Source organism: Cydia amplana, chromosome 1 (assembly GCF_948474715.1).
Source record: "Cydia amplana chromosome 1, ilCydAmpl1.1, whole genome shotgun sequence".
NCBI classification, from domain to species: Eukaryota; Metazoa; Arthropoda; class Insecta; order Lepidoptera; family Tortricidae; genus Cydia; species Cydia amplana.
The window spans coordinates 4,525,469-4,541,351 of record NC_086069.1 but is presented as its reverse complement, the minus strand read 5'-3'; the positions used below and the strand labels follow the sequence as shown (position 1 = coordinate 4,541,351).

Genomic DNA, 15,883 nt, shown 5'->3' with positions numbered 1-15,883 from the left:
GTCGACCTGGGTGCTACTGCTAATCCAATTACATACAGAGATCCATTCTAACCTAACCAGTATAAAGGATGACTCACGCTAGAACAGTCCGGATTCTCATAGAAATTAGACAAATAAATTGCAATTAGACTAGATCGATATGCAACCAAAAGGATTTTATGTGACACATTTACATAGATAACAAAATTTTGTATTTAAAAACACGACAAGATTGGTGGTGCTCCAAACCAACGATGTCTGCAACACCACCATAATAAAAAAAAACAGCTGCGTGTGTAAATGGCCAGTATTTTTCCATCAACATTTAGAAAAATATACCTAGACAAAATTTCCAGCTCAATCTAGGCATGCACAGTATTTTTGGCGAGTGCACCGCAGCGCTCGACATCTAGGTCAACCCAGTTAGTGCTGAAAGCCGATATCAATCTCAATGGCTCTGTGGAGTATGAGTTACTGCAGTTTTTACCGTTTATGAAAAAAACATTTTTTTTTCGTATTTAATAAGACACATCCTGCAAAAACAACGGGTTGCACTCCGGGAGTGCCGGCAGAAGTGAAAACTCAATTACATTGTAACAGTTTTTCGATCAGGTCACGTGTCCGTCTTACGAATCTGTCGGTCACGTGACCTGTCGCGAGTTTAACATTTTTTCTCCACCTCAAAAAGTGCACAGCGCCGCTAAAGAAATTTTCACTCCAAATAGTCTGCGCACAAATAAATAAAAATAAATAGTGTGCTGGTCTGTGTGTGTGTTGGCTCGACTCTAGAAATATTTAGACATTTACACCTGTCACCTGCTCTTTCTACTGTCAATTATTATATCTGTGGATGCTTGCTAGTACAATATAGGGCCATGGTTTTATAATTCAATTGTTCAATGCACGTCGGACATGGCCGTATTTTGGTTTAGAAGCAAACCCCCGCGGGAAATGTGCCCGAAATGGAATAATTTGATGGGTTGCGACCGGAACTAAAGTGCATTATGACCGTATCTATTTAAATAGAATAGAGCCTCCATGGGATTGCGTGTAAAATAGAGTGAAGGATTTTAATTAAATGCTTATTGACGTAGTGGAAACATTAAAAGAAGGCAAAGTACGGCGTGAGAATAATGAGATGTTTGTGGGCCTAAATTCTCACAATGACTCTGTGTCAGGTGCCAATCGAAAGACAATAAATGTGTCCTTCTGACCCAGAGGAATAAAAAAATTGTGAATGTTTTGCTCCCAAAACACGACAATTGTCACGAATTCCGACACAGAACTCACTTCCTGTCAGAATTACCGAAAATTCTTTTAAATGTTGTGACAATAATTGTCAGAAACTTCGCAAGAGAAATATCAGTTTTTTCCGATATAATAAAGTTTTTTTAAATAATACAATGATGGTGGCAAACAGGAATACGGCCCGCCCGATGGTAAGCGGTAACCGTAGCCCATGGATGCCTGTAACGTCAGCAACAGTTGGGGTCTGTGCGTGAGCGGCGCGTTTTCGCTGTATTAGCCGCACGCGTCAGTTGACGTATTTGGCGGTCAAGGGGTTAATGGAATGGAAACAAAGATTCATTGATCAACGAGCGAGCGAAGCGAAGTTTTCCAATAACACAGGGCTGGCTAGAGAGAGGCACGTCCCAGCATTTCGATGTTTCTTTACTGAACTATCCGAGGATAGTTTGTTACGCTATAACTAATTATAGTAAATTTATTCTAATGAAATTAATTAGGTAAACGTGTTGTTGACGGTAATACATTTTTTAAGTTCTAACATGAGCAGGATCGATTAAGGGGTTAATATGGAGCTAGAAAAACCGGACTCCTGCGGTTAGCTCTGAACACAAGAAGCTCACTTTTTTTTACATTATAGCAAAGCCCGTGGGTTTATATGCATATGACACGCATCCCTAACAACTAGGGCTTCCAATACCGGAATCCCGGGATCCCGAAATACCGGTATCCTGTCTTTTTAAACGCATTTTTCAATACCGGTATTTTTAAAGGCAATACCGGGATCCCGGTATTTTAAAAAACGGGGGAAATGCGCAGTATAAAGCTTTTAAATCCATAATATTCGGCTGTATCAAAAAGCTTACTAAACGTCAAACGCATCTAGAGTTAGACCAAGAAAAGTCTGCAACGATTTTGAAAGCACGCGCCGTGCAAGTGTTATTTTAAACGTCAAACTTCTATGAAATTATGACGTACAAATAACACTTGCACTGCGTACTGCGTATGCTATCAAAATCGTTGCAGACTTTACTTGGTCTAACCCTAACGCAGTATAAACCCTTTAAATCCATTATATTCGGCTGTATCAAAAAGCTTACTAAACGTCAGACGCATCTAGGGGAGCGTTCAAGTATTACGTAACGCAATTTTTGGACATTTTTGACGCCCCCTTCCCCCCATGTAACGCGCCGTAACGTTTTTCTGTACCCCCCCCCCCCTAGTAAAACGTTATGTACCCCAAGTGGCCATTTTTTTACCTAAAGTTTTTTACGCCACAATCATGTGGCGTAAAGTACCTGAAGGGTTAAAAAACGATGTTACGTAACGCGTAGTTCAAACCGCCCCCTCCCGCCCCTGTAACGCATCGTAACGTTTTACATGATTTCTAATTCCCCTTAAAAAAAACTATATATTTTTAAGCGATTCATATCCGATCCCGGGATCCCGGTATTGATGAAGACAGTTTCGGTATTAATACCGGTATTGCGAGAAGTCCAGTATTTGGAAGCCCTACTAACAACTCGTTAACGGCTCAGACCGTGGGTCCCACTAGCAACTAGCAGCATATCAACGGCGTACTTACCTGATATTTGTGACCATTATTTCATTTCCCATATCCTCTTAAATAGACGAATCACGAAATGGACGAACTCCGTAATGATGAATCGCGAAATAGACGAAATGCTGAGTGACAAATCGCGAAATGGACCAACTGCGTATTGACGAATCACGAAATGGACGCATCACTTATGGACGAACTGCGTAGTAGACGAATTGACGAAATGCGATTTGGACGAACTGCGTATTGGACGTCCAGCTAACAAATCTTCTAGTAGGTATCTATACTCTATAAGTTATCTCTTTTTCCGACTGTAATTAAAACTATTTCCAAACAGCCCCATCTAGTGTCATCGCCCTTACTTTTTCTCTGAATCAAATCATTTATAAAATGTACCTATAATAAGTATGTATGTATATACTTTATTGCACATGGAAATCAAAACACGAGAAACACAGTTACAGGGTAAAATAAATACAACAAAGGCGAACTTATCCCGGTATGGGATCTCTTCCAGTTAACCTTAAAAACCTAACCTTTAATAAGTCCATCTCTTAGCGCAGGTATACATATATACCGGCTTACGAATATCTTTGCCTTCACTAAGTACCTATAGTGTGTCAAAGGACTGTCTTATTTCAAACATAGACAGAGAGAGTCATACTATCTTTGTCTTACACTAGTACTAGCACCCAAAAGAAAAGGACGAGTATTGTTTTTTTGTTCCTATTTACTGACAAATTGGTTTGACCATCTATAATTCTATATGTACTAAATATTCCCATATAGTCCCATTCGGTAACGTGGGTCACGTTTACACTTTTTCTCCTAAATCAAATCGTTTAAATTGAACACTCTGAGCATGCCGAGTCCTGTCAATAAGTCCATCCGTTAGTGCAGGAAGTTTACATCGCGGGTGCATTACGTTTGATTCGGAGCTAAACCACTTCAAAGGGCATTTTCCGTCAATGCTTGTGGGCGGGTCTGCTCCGATCGGCTTGCAGTGTGCACTTAGTGCACTTATTTATGACCTTGTTTAGGAGAATAGGTCTTTTTATTGCTCTCACGTATTTATAGACAGCTTAACTCGAACGTTTGGTTAAAATTTACCTACACTTATAAATTATGTACCTAAATAATTCTCCATTCTGTCTCCGGCCCCCAGAACGGTGTTAATAAATCACTATATGTATGAATAGGCTATTTGGAGTGGTTATGGGATATAGCAAATGAACGAAAAAGAAGATTTTTTTTCCGACTTAATTAAATAAAAAATACTTTACAGCAGGGTTCATTTTTTCGAGGGGTTTTAAGATGTTCTGTGTCAGGATTCTGATAATTTAAACTATGCTCGGTTCCAGCATTACAGCCTTTTTTAGTTAAAGTGGTAAAAAGTGGTAGCTCTCACAACGTGAGCACACATGTTTAATTTATACAGTATACAGTCCACCTTTAGTTTGGACACAACAAAGAATATTCGTACCTACTCAACGCGTATTGCGTATACATATGTGCTCACAATGAAAGTTTATCAAATAAACTTAAACAGCTGGTTTCATAAGATCGCTGCACAATCTCCAACACCCTGAGTTCTCAAACAGCCTAGAATCCATAAAGTTCCTGTAGCACGTACGCCCTTCTTCGTAACTCGGAAGTTGCACTCAGCTCAGTTCCAAAATAGCTTAGCATTTAATAGAGTTCTTATTGCACATACGTCCTTCTTGGTAAGTGGGATCTTGCATCTGCGAGCGCACGTGCGCGTAAGCAGCTGAGCCGAGGGGTTCTTCCGATAGGACCTCTAATTTCTGATGTAGTTAGGTAGGTACCTAGTGCACCTAAGGAAGAAAATGAAGAAATGATAACATTAGAATTCTTATTATGTATTACTTTTTGACAAAAAGTACCGAAGATACCCAGGCTGTGATGAATTCGCTAGGAATTAAGGACCTTTACTTTTTACACGAGTGTTTGATTCCATTCAATTCATTCATCGCCTTGATACCTAGTTCATTCTATTAACCTTTATCAAAATTTCGAGACCTATACTTATCTTATAACTAACTTAACTTATCCACTTTTCTAATTAAGTATTAAAAGAATTTATAGACGAAGAGATTGAGTCGGACCAAGCTTGAGCTACCTCTGCATTGACGTGACAATGTCATCATTATTTATTATGAAAATATACTCTTCCTCAATTTGTTCTGTTCTCAAGTCAGTGCAAAGTTAGCTTAGACGGATTTTAAGGAAATTATTAACTGACCGGGCTGAAGAACTCCACCGGAATAAGCCGAGCTGCAAGCGCAGTGCGCACGAGCATGAATACCTACTTTTATTTTGATTACGATTAGGATTTATATATAGGTACATGCAATCAGATGGCTAATTGAAACATATTGGGATGTCAAGATTCATTAATTTATAATATAGATTTTGATCGTTTTAGCTATTCCACGTCTTTGCGGGTTCTTTTATAACATTTTGATGATATATAAATTCACTTTTATCGATACATTCCGTGAAAAACAAGCAAAAACGGAAACTTCTTGAAGAAACTGCAAGTTTGTAAGCAACATTGTTGTCATTTTTTTATGAATTCTGATTCTACCTTACTATGTACTTAACCCATTAAAACTACATACCTACTTATATTTTATTAGGTACAACTTCGTTACTTTATGTCAGTAAATAATTAAAATTACAAGCTTTAAGCTACCGTTTTATTAACAGAGATAACCATTAAGTATAAACGCTACTGCTACTGTTTTACTACTTAACTATTAACTCCAATAACGAACAATAAACCACAGTTGCATTACAAACAGGATTTACATGTAGATCAGATCGGCAACGCCTACAACCAGCCACAAAGCGGGCTATTCGCTATCGGCCTGACAATCGTGTCAACAATGCCTATTCACTACACAGTTATTGTTTCATTATGTTGGCTATTTGTAATTTGCGGTGAGGGTTAAAATGACTCGTTTTATGATGACTTATTTATCTATCCGCTATAATATAGTAGAGTTCTCTGCAAGACCCCTTCTCGATGTTCTGGATGGTTGGGTTAAGGTAAACGTACTAGTGCTCGACATACTAATGCCCAATAGATAACACCCTGCTGTCACCTCTAATGACAATAACTTTAGTTTCAAATGACATGTAAGTACTGGGACCGCGTAGAGCACCAGTACGTTAACCTTATAACATTATAAGTTAAACATCTATCTTTATTTACCTACGTGCATATGGTGCAGGGTATTTTAATACTAACCTGTTTAAATTATGGCTCATAACCATGTTTTCTTTGGCACTGTCAGCTGCACTGTATCCTGCAACAAAACAAATTCCTTTAAAAAAACTTACACAATCGTTAAAAAAAAACACAGATAAAGCTAAAGTCGTTGAAAAAGAGGGTCCGGTAAGAATGGTAGAAAATAAATAGAGTCGGACAAAGCTAACTCTGCATGGCATTTGCAATGACAAAGTGTGGTGATGTCATAATGTCAATTTTCTATAGTGACGATAGATGACGTTTATAATGACACTGCTTCACTTTCGGTGTCACTGCTTAAATCGGTGCAAAGTTGGCTGATACGGAATAGTAGCTTGTAAAGTTATAGGTATAAATCGAAAAATCTAATAAATACCCGGGAACTGTATGTCGGCGGTGCAGTGCAGTTTTCAAATATTTTTTTTGTTCAATCCCAAGGAGGATGAAAATTGTGTATTTTTTTATTTTAACTATAATTTTAACCGCCGACGCAAAAAGAGGGGTGTTAATTATGTTTGCCGCCACAATGGCCGCCTATCTGTCTGTCTGTCTGTGGCCTCGTAGCTCTCAAACGGATGGACGGATTTCGATGAGTTTTTTTTACTGAAAGCGAATTCCCTTGCGGTCGTTCTTAGCTGTGTTTGATAAAAATGGATCCAGCAGTTTGAATAGTATCAGCTCTTTTTCAAAATGATGTAAGTACCTAAGGCTAAGGCATTATTGGCAGATTTTTTTTACCACAATGCGTAGGGGGCTTTTTAAATTATTAATTCAATCATTATTACGCGAACGAAGTTATGGAAGCTATTTAATTAATAAAATCAGGGGTCCGTACCTAATATGCCCCAAGTTTGTCTATTCATTTAGTTTGATTAGACAGTATCGAATTACTCGGATTGATGGATTGTGGTCAAATAAGAACTTGGAGGATACAACTAAACGGAGTAGCCATTAACAGGCTTTCCCCTCTGTCGAAAATAGGCGGCCAACGGTCATACACAATGTATGGACTGACGTTTATCTGACATGGCTATTTTTACGTTACGCATACATTTGACGTTCCCCTCCCCCGCAAAAATCGGCAGACTGTTTTGTACAGAAAATTACAGACATGGCGTCTCCGTTTGATTATATCCTCCAAGAATAAGAACGATTGCCACCCAACGAGTTGGACATTGAAATCAAGTTGTGGATAAAAAATTTAAAATGTAAGTAAACTCCTAAATACCAAACGATCATTTTTAAGGTAAAGGTCCCAATCCCAATGTTTGACGTAATCCCAATACATGAAACCTTTCTTAATCCCTAACAATCAAAAATAGTCAGTATTGGTAAGTTATTAAGCAAATGTTTTAATTTTATGCTAGATAAGTAGAAGGCTTCCCTTTTGAATTAAACAGTCAAAAGAACATTATTGGGTCACTTTTATTATAAAGAAGGTTCTTTGCCAATCGACACAATTCTCTCTTGTCTGCATTCTTATTGGATTACGAGTATCTCCAATATTATCTCCATGCTAGATTGTTTATTTTATATCCGCTCTAAGCACAAAAGCTATCACCCAGTATTGTGATTTGTGTCCATTAAAACTAAAGATAATACTCGTTCAGCAAAAACGATATTAGCATCGCTCTAAAACTGCCACTCATGTTCTTTAATCTGATACAGATTACTTCCATCAGCCATGGTAGGTATCGGCTTGACACGATATATGTCGACAAAAAATGTAATGTAGATGTTGATTCATTTGCCATGCTACCATTGTAAGTCATGTGATCATGATCACATTCCACCTAAAACGACTTAAGACAAAAATAAAACCAAGTCGACTTCAATCGTATCCGAAAACAATTGAGGTTTAAAATAGAAGGATATTTTGGTTTGATTGCGTTGACTTTTAGACTTTTTCTTGGTTTCTGTTTGAAGTTGCGCACGTGTCTTGATCTTGAAGTGACTTTCTGTGATTTAGTTAATATTGTTCCATATTTATCATCCTGTTCGTACGTCGTAAGTTGTTTGACAATTTAATTTCGAGGGCGCAATTTACATACAATATTTCCTGCACCAGTCAGTTCGAACATGTTAGTCAAATACTCTATGGGTACCTATTCCTATGCGGTTTTTTATGATATAGGCGGCATACGAGCAGAAAAACCGGCTGGTATTAAGCGATTACCGCGCCCATGGACAATAAAATTGGACACCCGCAACATCAGAGAGGGGTTGTAAGTGCGTTGCCGGCCTTCTTATGTTACTCGTATGTTACTGTTCTTATGTTTTTGTGTTTGTTTTCTAACTCTTCTACAATTCATAAGTTTTTCCAAAAGATATTTCTGTTAGATATCTAGTTTCAACACATCCATCCATCAGTCAGCGCTATACAAAGTGTCAGACAGGTCTGTCCGTCACTCTATACGCGGCCGGAGACAGGTTCGGTTAAACAATGCAACTGGACTGGGCCGTGTCACTCATTAGCATAGTTCTCACGTGTTCGGGTCACTGGTGCTTATGAGGGTTTAGTTGCTACAGTCAGCTAAGTTACTATACTTACCTGTGTACCTATATACGATTTAGTCAATGTTACTGATGGTATTAGGTATCTGTGTGGCTACCACCAGTTTGGCACTTTCCATGCATCTCGCTCGTACTCGAATATTAGTGTGAGGGAGATAGCAATATTAGTATAGCAAGTAAATTACGTAGACGGTAGCGTATATGTCAGTTTTGATAACTTTAGAACACAATGCGGATTCCGCGTTTTTTATTTATCTAAAGCTGTGAAGCTGAAATATGGTTTGAGCTCTATCTTAACAGGTTCTTAGGTAATTAGGTAAGTGACAATCATATTTTTCAAAAGAGGTCCACTAGGTACTGACAAAAGACCTTCGCCAATGATTCCAATACCATCATTTACTAAATTCAGCTCTGCGGTTAATATAGACTACACAGACTTGAAAAATCGATATATACATATGTATATTCTATAAGAACCCAAACGACTAAATGCATACTCCAATCACAAATGGCCGTGAAAAGTGTATTGTCTTCGCAAACCCTCGTACCTACTCCAATAAACAAAGACAAATATAGTCGGGTAGTGTTAGTCTACCCTAGACGTTAATGGCAGCGGATGTCATCAAGTCGTGGCCACTTTTTCCACAAATGAGGGACAGGACACGCATTCTGTGCTATTTATAGCTTTTTATGTGGTTTTTGAAGGGTATTTGCACTAGGTGCGGCTGGGTTGGGCATAGACTAGACGGTTTTATGGATTTAATGATTTTTAGTTATTGGTTATTACAGGTAGGTACTACCTATAAATGGTGATCATGCAACAGCTTAGGCTGGCGTGTAAATAAATTAAATTTAGAACTCGCGCGGTTTTTGTCAAACTTAGAAATATATATCCGAATGGAGGCGTTAGGAAAAAAGTATAGCAGCGATCAAGTTCAGATAATGTATGATAAGGAAACAAAAATATAGATCGTCAAAATAGGTAGGTCCATAATCTAATACCTTTAAACGAGCAATTCTTGTATATTTATTTATTTAAATATATATTTCCGGGATCTCGGAAACGGCTCTGTCGATGTCGATGAAATTTGGTATGTGGGCGTTTTGGGGAGCGAAAAATGGATCTAGCTAGAGAACTATATCTAGACCCCCAGGGCTTATGTCTGGAAAAACGCGCATTTATGAGTTTTTTTATACATTTTCCAAGCAAAGCTCGGTCTCCCAGATGTTCATTTAAGTAAAAAGCCTTATGGTGGAGGTGCGGGGATGCGCTATTTGATATAATTTTAATCATGAAATAACTTCTAATTTATTTCTTATTATCACTGTTCTGTTCACACAAAAAAATCTCAAATATTAATATCTTTCGATTGGTAAGAATGAAAGCTGCAAGTAATTTTCCACTACATAGATAAAATAAATTATATTGCACAAATGGGCTTATGTCTGGAAAAACGCGCATTTATGAGTTTTTTTATACATTTTCCAAGCAAAGCTCGGTCTCCCAGATGTTCATTTAAGTAAAAAGCCTTATGGTGGAGGTGCGGGGATGCGCTATTTGATATAATTTTAATCATGAAATAACTTCTAATTTATTTCTTATTATCACTGTTCTGTGCACACAAAAAAATCTCAAATATTAATATCTTTCGATTGGTAAGAATGAAAGCTGCAAGTAATTTCCCACTACATAGATAAAATAAATTATATTGCACAAATCATTTATATGACCATAATTTACGTCGCTTGGGAGTTTGCGTGATGAGTCGCTAGTCGCTGCTGTTATAGCCGGCAAATAACCAACTGGCCTAAGGCATTCTTTAACTTTACTCTATTACTAAAGGATGTGCTCAATTACTTAGAGCCTAGTATATTTGCAGAGAATGTAAACGACCAGTCAGGCAGTCCAGTCAAGGAAAATCGCTGTACGAGAGACAGTGCTACTGTTTACGCAACGTAGATGTGCTCCAACCGAGGTAGGGGTTGCACGACGGATCCGAAATGTATGGGAAGATCCGCGGATCCGGATCCAGATCCGGATAATGTCATACATTCCGGATCCGGATTGCAAACCTTAATCCGAGGCTAAGTAAATTAACTTTGCAGCAATCCCCACAATCCGTCGTGAATGTCGTGATCCGTCACATACTTTTGGAGTGAAACTTTAAATTAAAGTAAAATAAGTATTAAAACTGGTAAGAGTAAGAACTGGACGCTTGTGTTGATAAATCTTCACCAATACATCGACGACTGGTCTGGCCTAGTGGGTAGTGACCCTGCCTGTTAAGCCGCGGTCCTGGGTTCGAATTATGAGTAAGAGCATTTATTTGTGTGATTAACACAGATATTTGTTCCTGAGTCTTGGGTGTTTTCTATGTATTTATGTATTTGTATATTATATATATCGTTGTCTGAGTACCCACAACACAAGCCTTCTTGAGCTTACTGCGGGACTTAGTCAATCTGTGTAAGAATGTCCTATAATATTTATTTATTATTATTATTTATTATTTATACATAAAGAGGACGCAAAAGAAACTACATAGTATAAAACAAAGTCGCTTCCCGCTGTCTGTCTGTCCCTATGTATGCTTAGATCTTTAAAACTACGCAACGGATTTTGATGCGGTTTATTTTTAATAGATACAGTGATTCAAGAGGAAGGTTTATGTATAATTTGTTAACCCGTGCGAAGCCGGGGCGGGTCGCTAGTATTGTATAATTGATACGATTGTCACGAGCTTGACCGAAGGCGAGAAACCATTTCACCACTTTGACAGCTTTATAAAATGGGATCCTGAAGTACCTACCTAACCTTAAATTAACGCAATGAGAAAGATTATTAAGGTAAGCGTACTGGTGCTCGACGCGGTCCCAGAGTACATGTCATCTTGTAGCGTCATTGTCAATAGAGGTGACAGCAGGGTGTCATCTATTGGGCATTAGCATGTCGAGCACTAGTACGTTTACCTTACTCGTTTTGCGCCTGAGATTTATGAAACTGTGCAATGTAACACGTAGAGATGTTATCTTATGGTAACATTATTATGCCACACCATCATCAAACCTAACCCAATTTGTAACGTTTAAGAGTGCAATATAATCGTGAGCAATTAGCGGCACATATCTTTGGCCCCTGTCATTTTAAATGCCTGAGTTACAAGAATAAAACACGAGAATTAGTGAACATTCTATTCGTGTCACGATCGCTGTCCGAGGCCATGTGACAAAAACTGCAGTTGCACCCACAATCTAGCAATTTTTTGCAAGTTACGCCATTTTTAGTATACCTAGTATACCTACTGATACTATAGACATTTAGTCATGATTCAAACAACTAAGAGCAGTGGTAATTTAACCGCAACAAATTAATTCCGTGAAGTAAGTATACTCTAATCTAGTGGTTTTGGTTAGACACTAGTAGTTTTGGCAGGTACATAGGTATCATAATTATATATGTGTACAAATCTTTAAAATCATATTCAAGTGCAACACAAATGCACGTAACCATAAGCAAACGAAATATGATAAAGAAAAGTACGATACTTTGCCCTACCTTACATTTCCTACTTAAACATGTTGTACTCACAGAACGTCCTACTTTAATAGAAAAAGCGCGTTACTTGCGACCTTTTATGCAAGTTCTTGTACTTGTTTGGTTATTCATATCGTTTTCGAGCTCGAACGAGTCGCGTGATCAAATGAACAATTTACGTTTACGTTGAATATCCACGACTCTGCTGCTTGCAGACCAGCTAGCGCTGGAGACAGCTATCTTTTAGAATGAGACTATATACATATACCCATGAGTATAGACACTTCAATTCAGCAAAATAGCTGATTTCAGCTCTTGTAGTGCTATAAATGCAAGACTTCTGGCCCTATTTTTCGACTAACCTATGATGTACCTTTTGTTATTTAGTCTGCCGCTTATTAAATAAATACTACACTAATATTCGCTTCCTGTCTGCCTTATTCTCTGCAATCATGAGCCATGAGGCCAGTCGATTGCCGTGTTCTTGGGCCCCATTGGACCCTTTCCCTGCTGGTTCTTATTGTTTATACGCTGCTTGGAGACAGAAGTTCTACCGCGAACTTCGTTCGTTCGTTTGTGTATTTGCCTCTCTATCGTTCTTGCTTGTAAGGATATTTCAATTTTAGATTTTCGCGGTGGGCTATTCAGAAACGGAAATCCCGCTCAATACAGAGGCTGGAGATCACGTTATACTAGTTCACCTAACAACTCTACGGGAGTTGCGCAATGGGAATACCTGGCTGGGCTTGTTTCTGTGTTTGTTTACCCTTCGTGGCTCGTTAGAGCAAAGTTCGTCGAACTTTCAGGTGTTGTACTACATCATTAGAGACCATGCTCTAGCTCTGATTCTACAGTTGTACGACAGTGTTTACTTATACATACAATATATGTATCTAAGTAATATTAGGAACGCCTGTGTATAGTTCAAGTAGTTCAACCAATTTCAAAATATTACATCATCCTTCCGTCAATGTTTTTTTCGAGTAAGTATATAAATGATATCTTAATTATCGGAAAGTAATAGGTATCCAAATCTCCCTTCGATAATCATCCGTAGGTTCGATTCGAAAACGGGTTACAAACCTGTCGAGCGTAGACTGTAGCTTTTTTCTTTATATTTGTTCTCCGAAGTGAAGAAACGCAGTCAGGAACGCGCCGGCCGCTATGTTGCCCAGAAGTCCGCTTTACCTCCAATTTACCACCAATTACCGGGATGTGTTTAAGTGAAATAAAAACACATATTTAACTTTAATAATACTGGAGAGTGTTCAAGCAAAGTGCTTGGGTGGGTGAGTAAAACTCTCTGAATAAGCAACCAAGATCGGGGTTTATATAGGCAGAATATCCCGTCGTAGGTACTTTTCCAGCAACTAGGGAGTATTACATGGAGAGTCAGTTTTATTTATTTCGACCAATCACCTTAATCTAATACATTTTATTAAATACAGTGATACAAGACTTAAAACTAGGCACATAACATTCCACACAATACATTAACATGATATAAACGGTAAAAAACACATAAAAGTAAAATTACACGTAAAATCAAGATTACACTAAAACATGCATGATTAAGAGCTATTCACGACAGTCTCCCCCACGTGTGCCAACACCGTCTTCATGTGAGGAGTGGATGGGTATAAGCCGGGAAACTGGGCGGCGGACGTCACCTGCGCGGGTGCGAACAATGGCCACTCTTACATGACCATCCGGGCCGGAAAAGAGCTGGACGATTACGCCTCTGGGCCACGTTCCTCGTGGCATGGAGCTATCCGCTACGATGACTACGTCGCCTTCATGCAGTTTTTTCAGGTTCTGATGAGCACCAGGCCGGGGGAGGAGGCTGGGTCGGTATTCCCGCTGCCAGCGCCTCCAAAAATGGTCGGCTAGCGTTTGCGCTGTTCTCCACGAAGAGAGTGACATAGTTGCGTCTGTGAAGACGCCCAGTGGCGACATGGAGCTCGATCGACCGATAAGAAAGTGATTCGGCGTCAGGGCTTCGATGTCTAAGTCTGGATTCACTGGTGTCAGCGGTCTAGAATTGACTATGTGCTCTGATTCTAACAATAACGTATGTAGAACTTCTTCGTGGGGTGCTCTTTCTTTCAGAACTACTTTTAGTGCGGTTTTTACGCTGCCCACGAGCCGTTCCCAGGCACCGCCAGCGGAGGGGTTGCCGGGTGGAATTTTCTTCCATTTTATGGCTCGCTCGGTCAAAAAGGGCTTGAGAATGTCGGGCAGCGTCTTTATGGCCTCTGCTAGTTCTCGTTCCGCGCCGCAGAAGTTGGTGGCGTTGTCGGAATAGAGAACTGTAGGCGTGCCGCGTCGCTCTATCATTCGGCGTAGCGACAGTATCATGGAGGATGCCGAAAGTGAGGCGGCAAGCTCCAGATGTACAGCTATTTTGTGTAGCGGAGATTTCTTCGGGAGTGGCCGCCCAGTTTCCAGCAGCTTAAATTCCTCTGGAAATGCGGCATGTTGACTCCGTCGAATTAGCAATATCTCTGCTAAACCTAAATACCCCTTATTGGTCTCTGTTTTCTTAGGTAGCGATAAGGCCTTAAATGCCTCGGCGGCAACCAGAACACTAGCGGTGGCGCGAACTACTTGTGCGTTATCTATGAATGATCGCCACGCGGGTGCAAGCGAGACGGGTATAGGCGAGTCCCAATCGACTCCCGTTCTCCATATCTCTGGCATTAAGGTTTTCCCTAACACCGATATGGGACTTACGTAACCGATCGGATCGAATATCGACATCGCGCTACTCGTGACCTGCCGTTTTGTGGGTAACTTTTGACCGTTAATGACGTCTTCGGGCGTATTTCGAAAGTTTACGTTGAAACCTAAGGTGTCACGCTTGTGATTCCATTTCAAACCTAAGGTACGTTCGCTCTCGTTCGCGCCTAACAGAGACGTTTCCTCTTTGCTATTAACTACGTCAGCAATTACCGCAGGATGGTTCGATGCGAACCCGCGAAGTTCGAATGACGCGCGCATATTAAGCTCGTAAACATCGTTTACTACGCGTCTAGCTTCCTCTTCGGACTTGTCGAGGGCGATCAACATGTCGTCCATGTACGTATTCTTTATCGTTTTTTCAGCTGCGATCGGATATTCTTTACTATGCGTTTTTGCGTTTTCGTTTTTGACGTATAACGCGGTTGTCGGCGACGCTGCCGATCCAAATATAAGCCGCTTCATCCTATATTCTTGCGGTGGAGAGGTGCGGTCCTCCCCCCGCCAAACGAAACGTAACGCATCGCGATCTGGCTCTATTATTTCGATCTGTAAAAACATCTCTTTGACGTCGGCTATCACCGCGATTTTGCCTTCGCGGAAGCGCACTAATACGCCAAAAAGTGACTCTAACAGGTCGGGGCCAGCCAACAGCGCGCTATTCAGCGAGCGTCCGTGAGCTGTGGCGGCCGCGTCCCAAACTAATCGCATTTTGCCGCGTTGCGGGTGAAAAGTTGGGAAATGCGCTAGATACCACGTCCGGGGTGCATCGGGGGGCGGCGGCGAGTCCATTTTCTCCGCGTAACCTTTGTCAAGCAAATTGTTCATATGCTTCGCATAGTCGGCTTTAAGATTCGCATCGTGGTCTAGCTTTCGTTCTAGACTGTGCAGCCGTTTCAATGCTTGCGCTCGGTTATCGGGGAGTTTCTCGTCATCTGATCGCCACAGTAAGCCCGATCGATACCTATTCTCCCCCGGTATCTTTTCGCAGGTGGCTTTTAATAAATCTAGCGCGCGTTGATCGGGATCGGCCCGA

At 40.1% G+C, this 15,883-nt stretch overlaps 1 protein-coding gene across 8 annotated transcripts in view; it reads right to left on the bottom strand.

Annotated features, from left to right (window-relative positions):
• LOC134660614 (tight junction protein ZO-3-like) overlaps nt 1-15,883 on the bottom strand; it is a 140,012-nt gene that overhangs the window by 109,120 nt on the left and 15,009 nt on the right. For all 8 annotated transcript variants that reach the window (XR_010097910.1, XM_063516416.1, XM_063516484.1 and 5 more), the window contains exon 2: nt 6,060-6,117. Coding sequence is in view for 7 of the 8 variants with exons in the window: in XM_063516416.1 (XP_063372486.1) it covers nt 6,060-6,117 (58 nt within the window). In the remaining variant the exon portion in view is untranslated. The remainder of the gene's footprint in view (nt 1-6,059; nt 6,118-15,883) is intronic.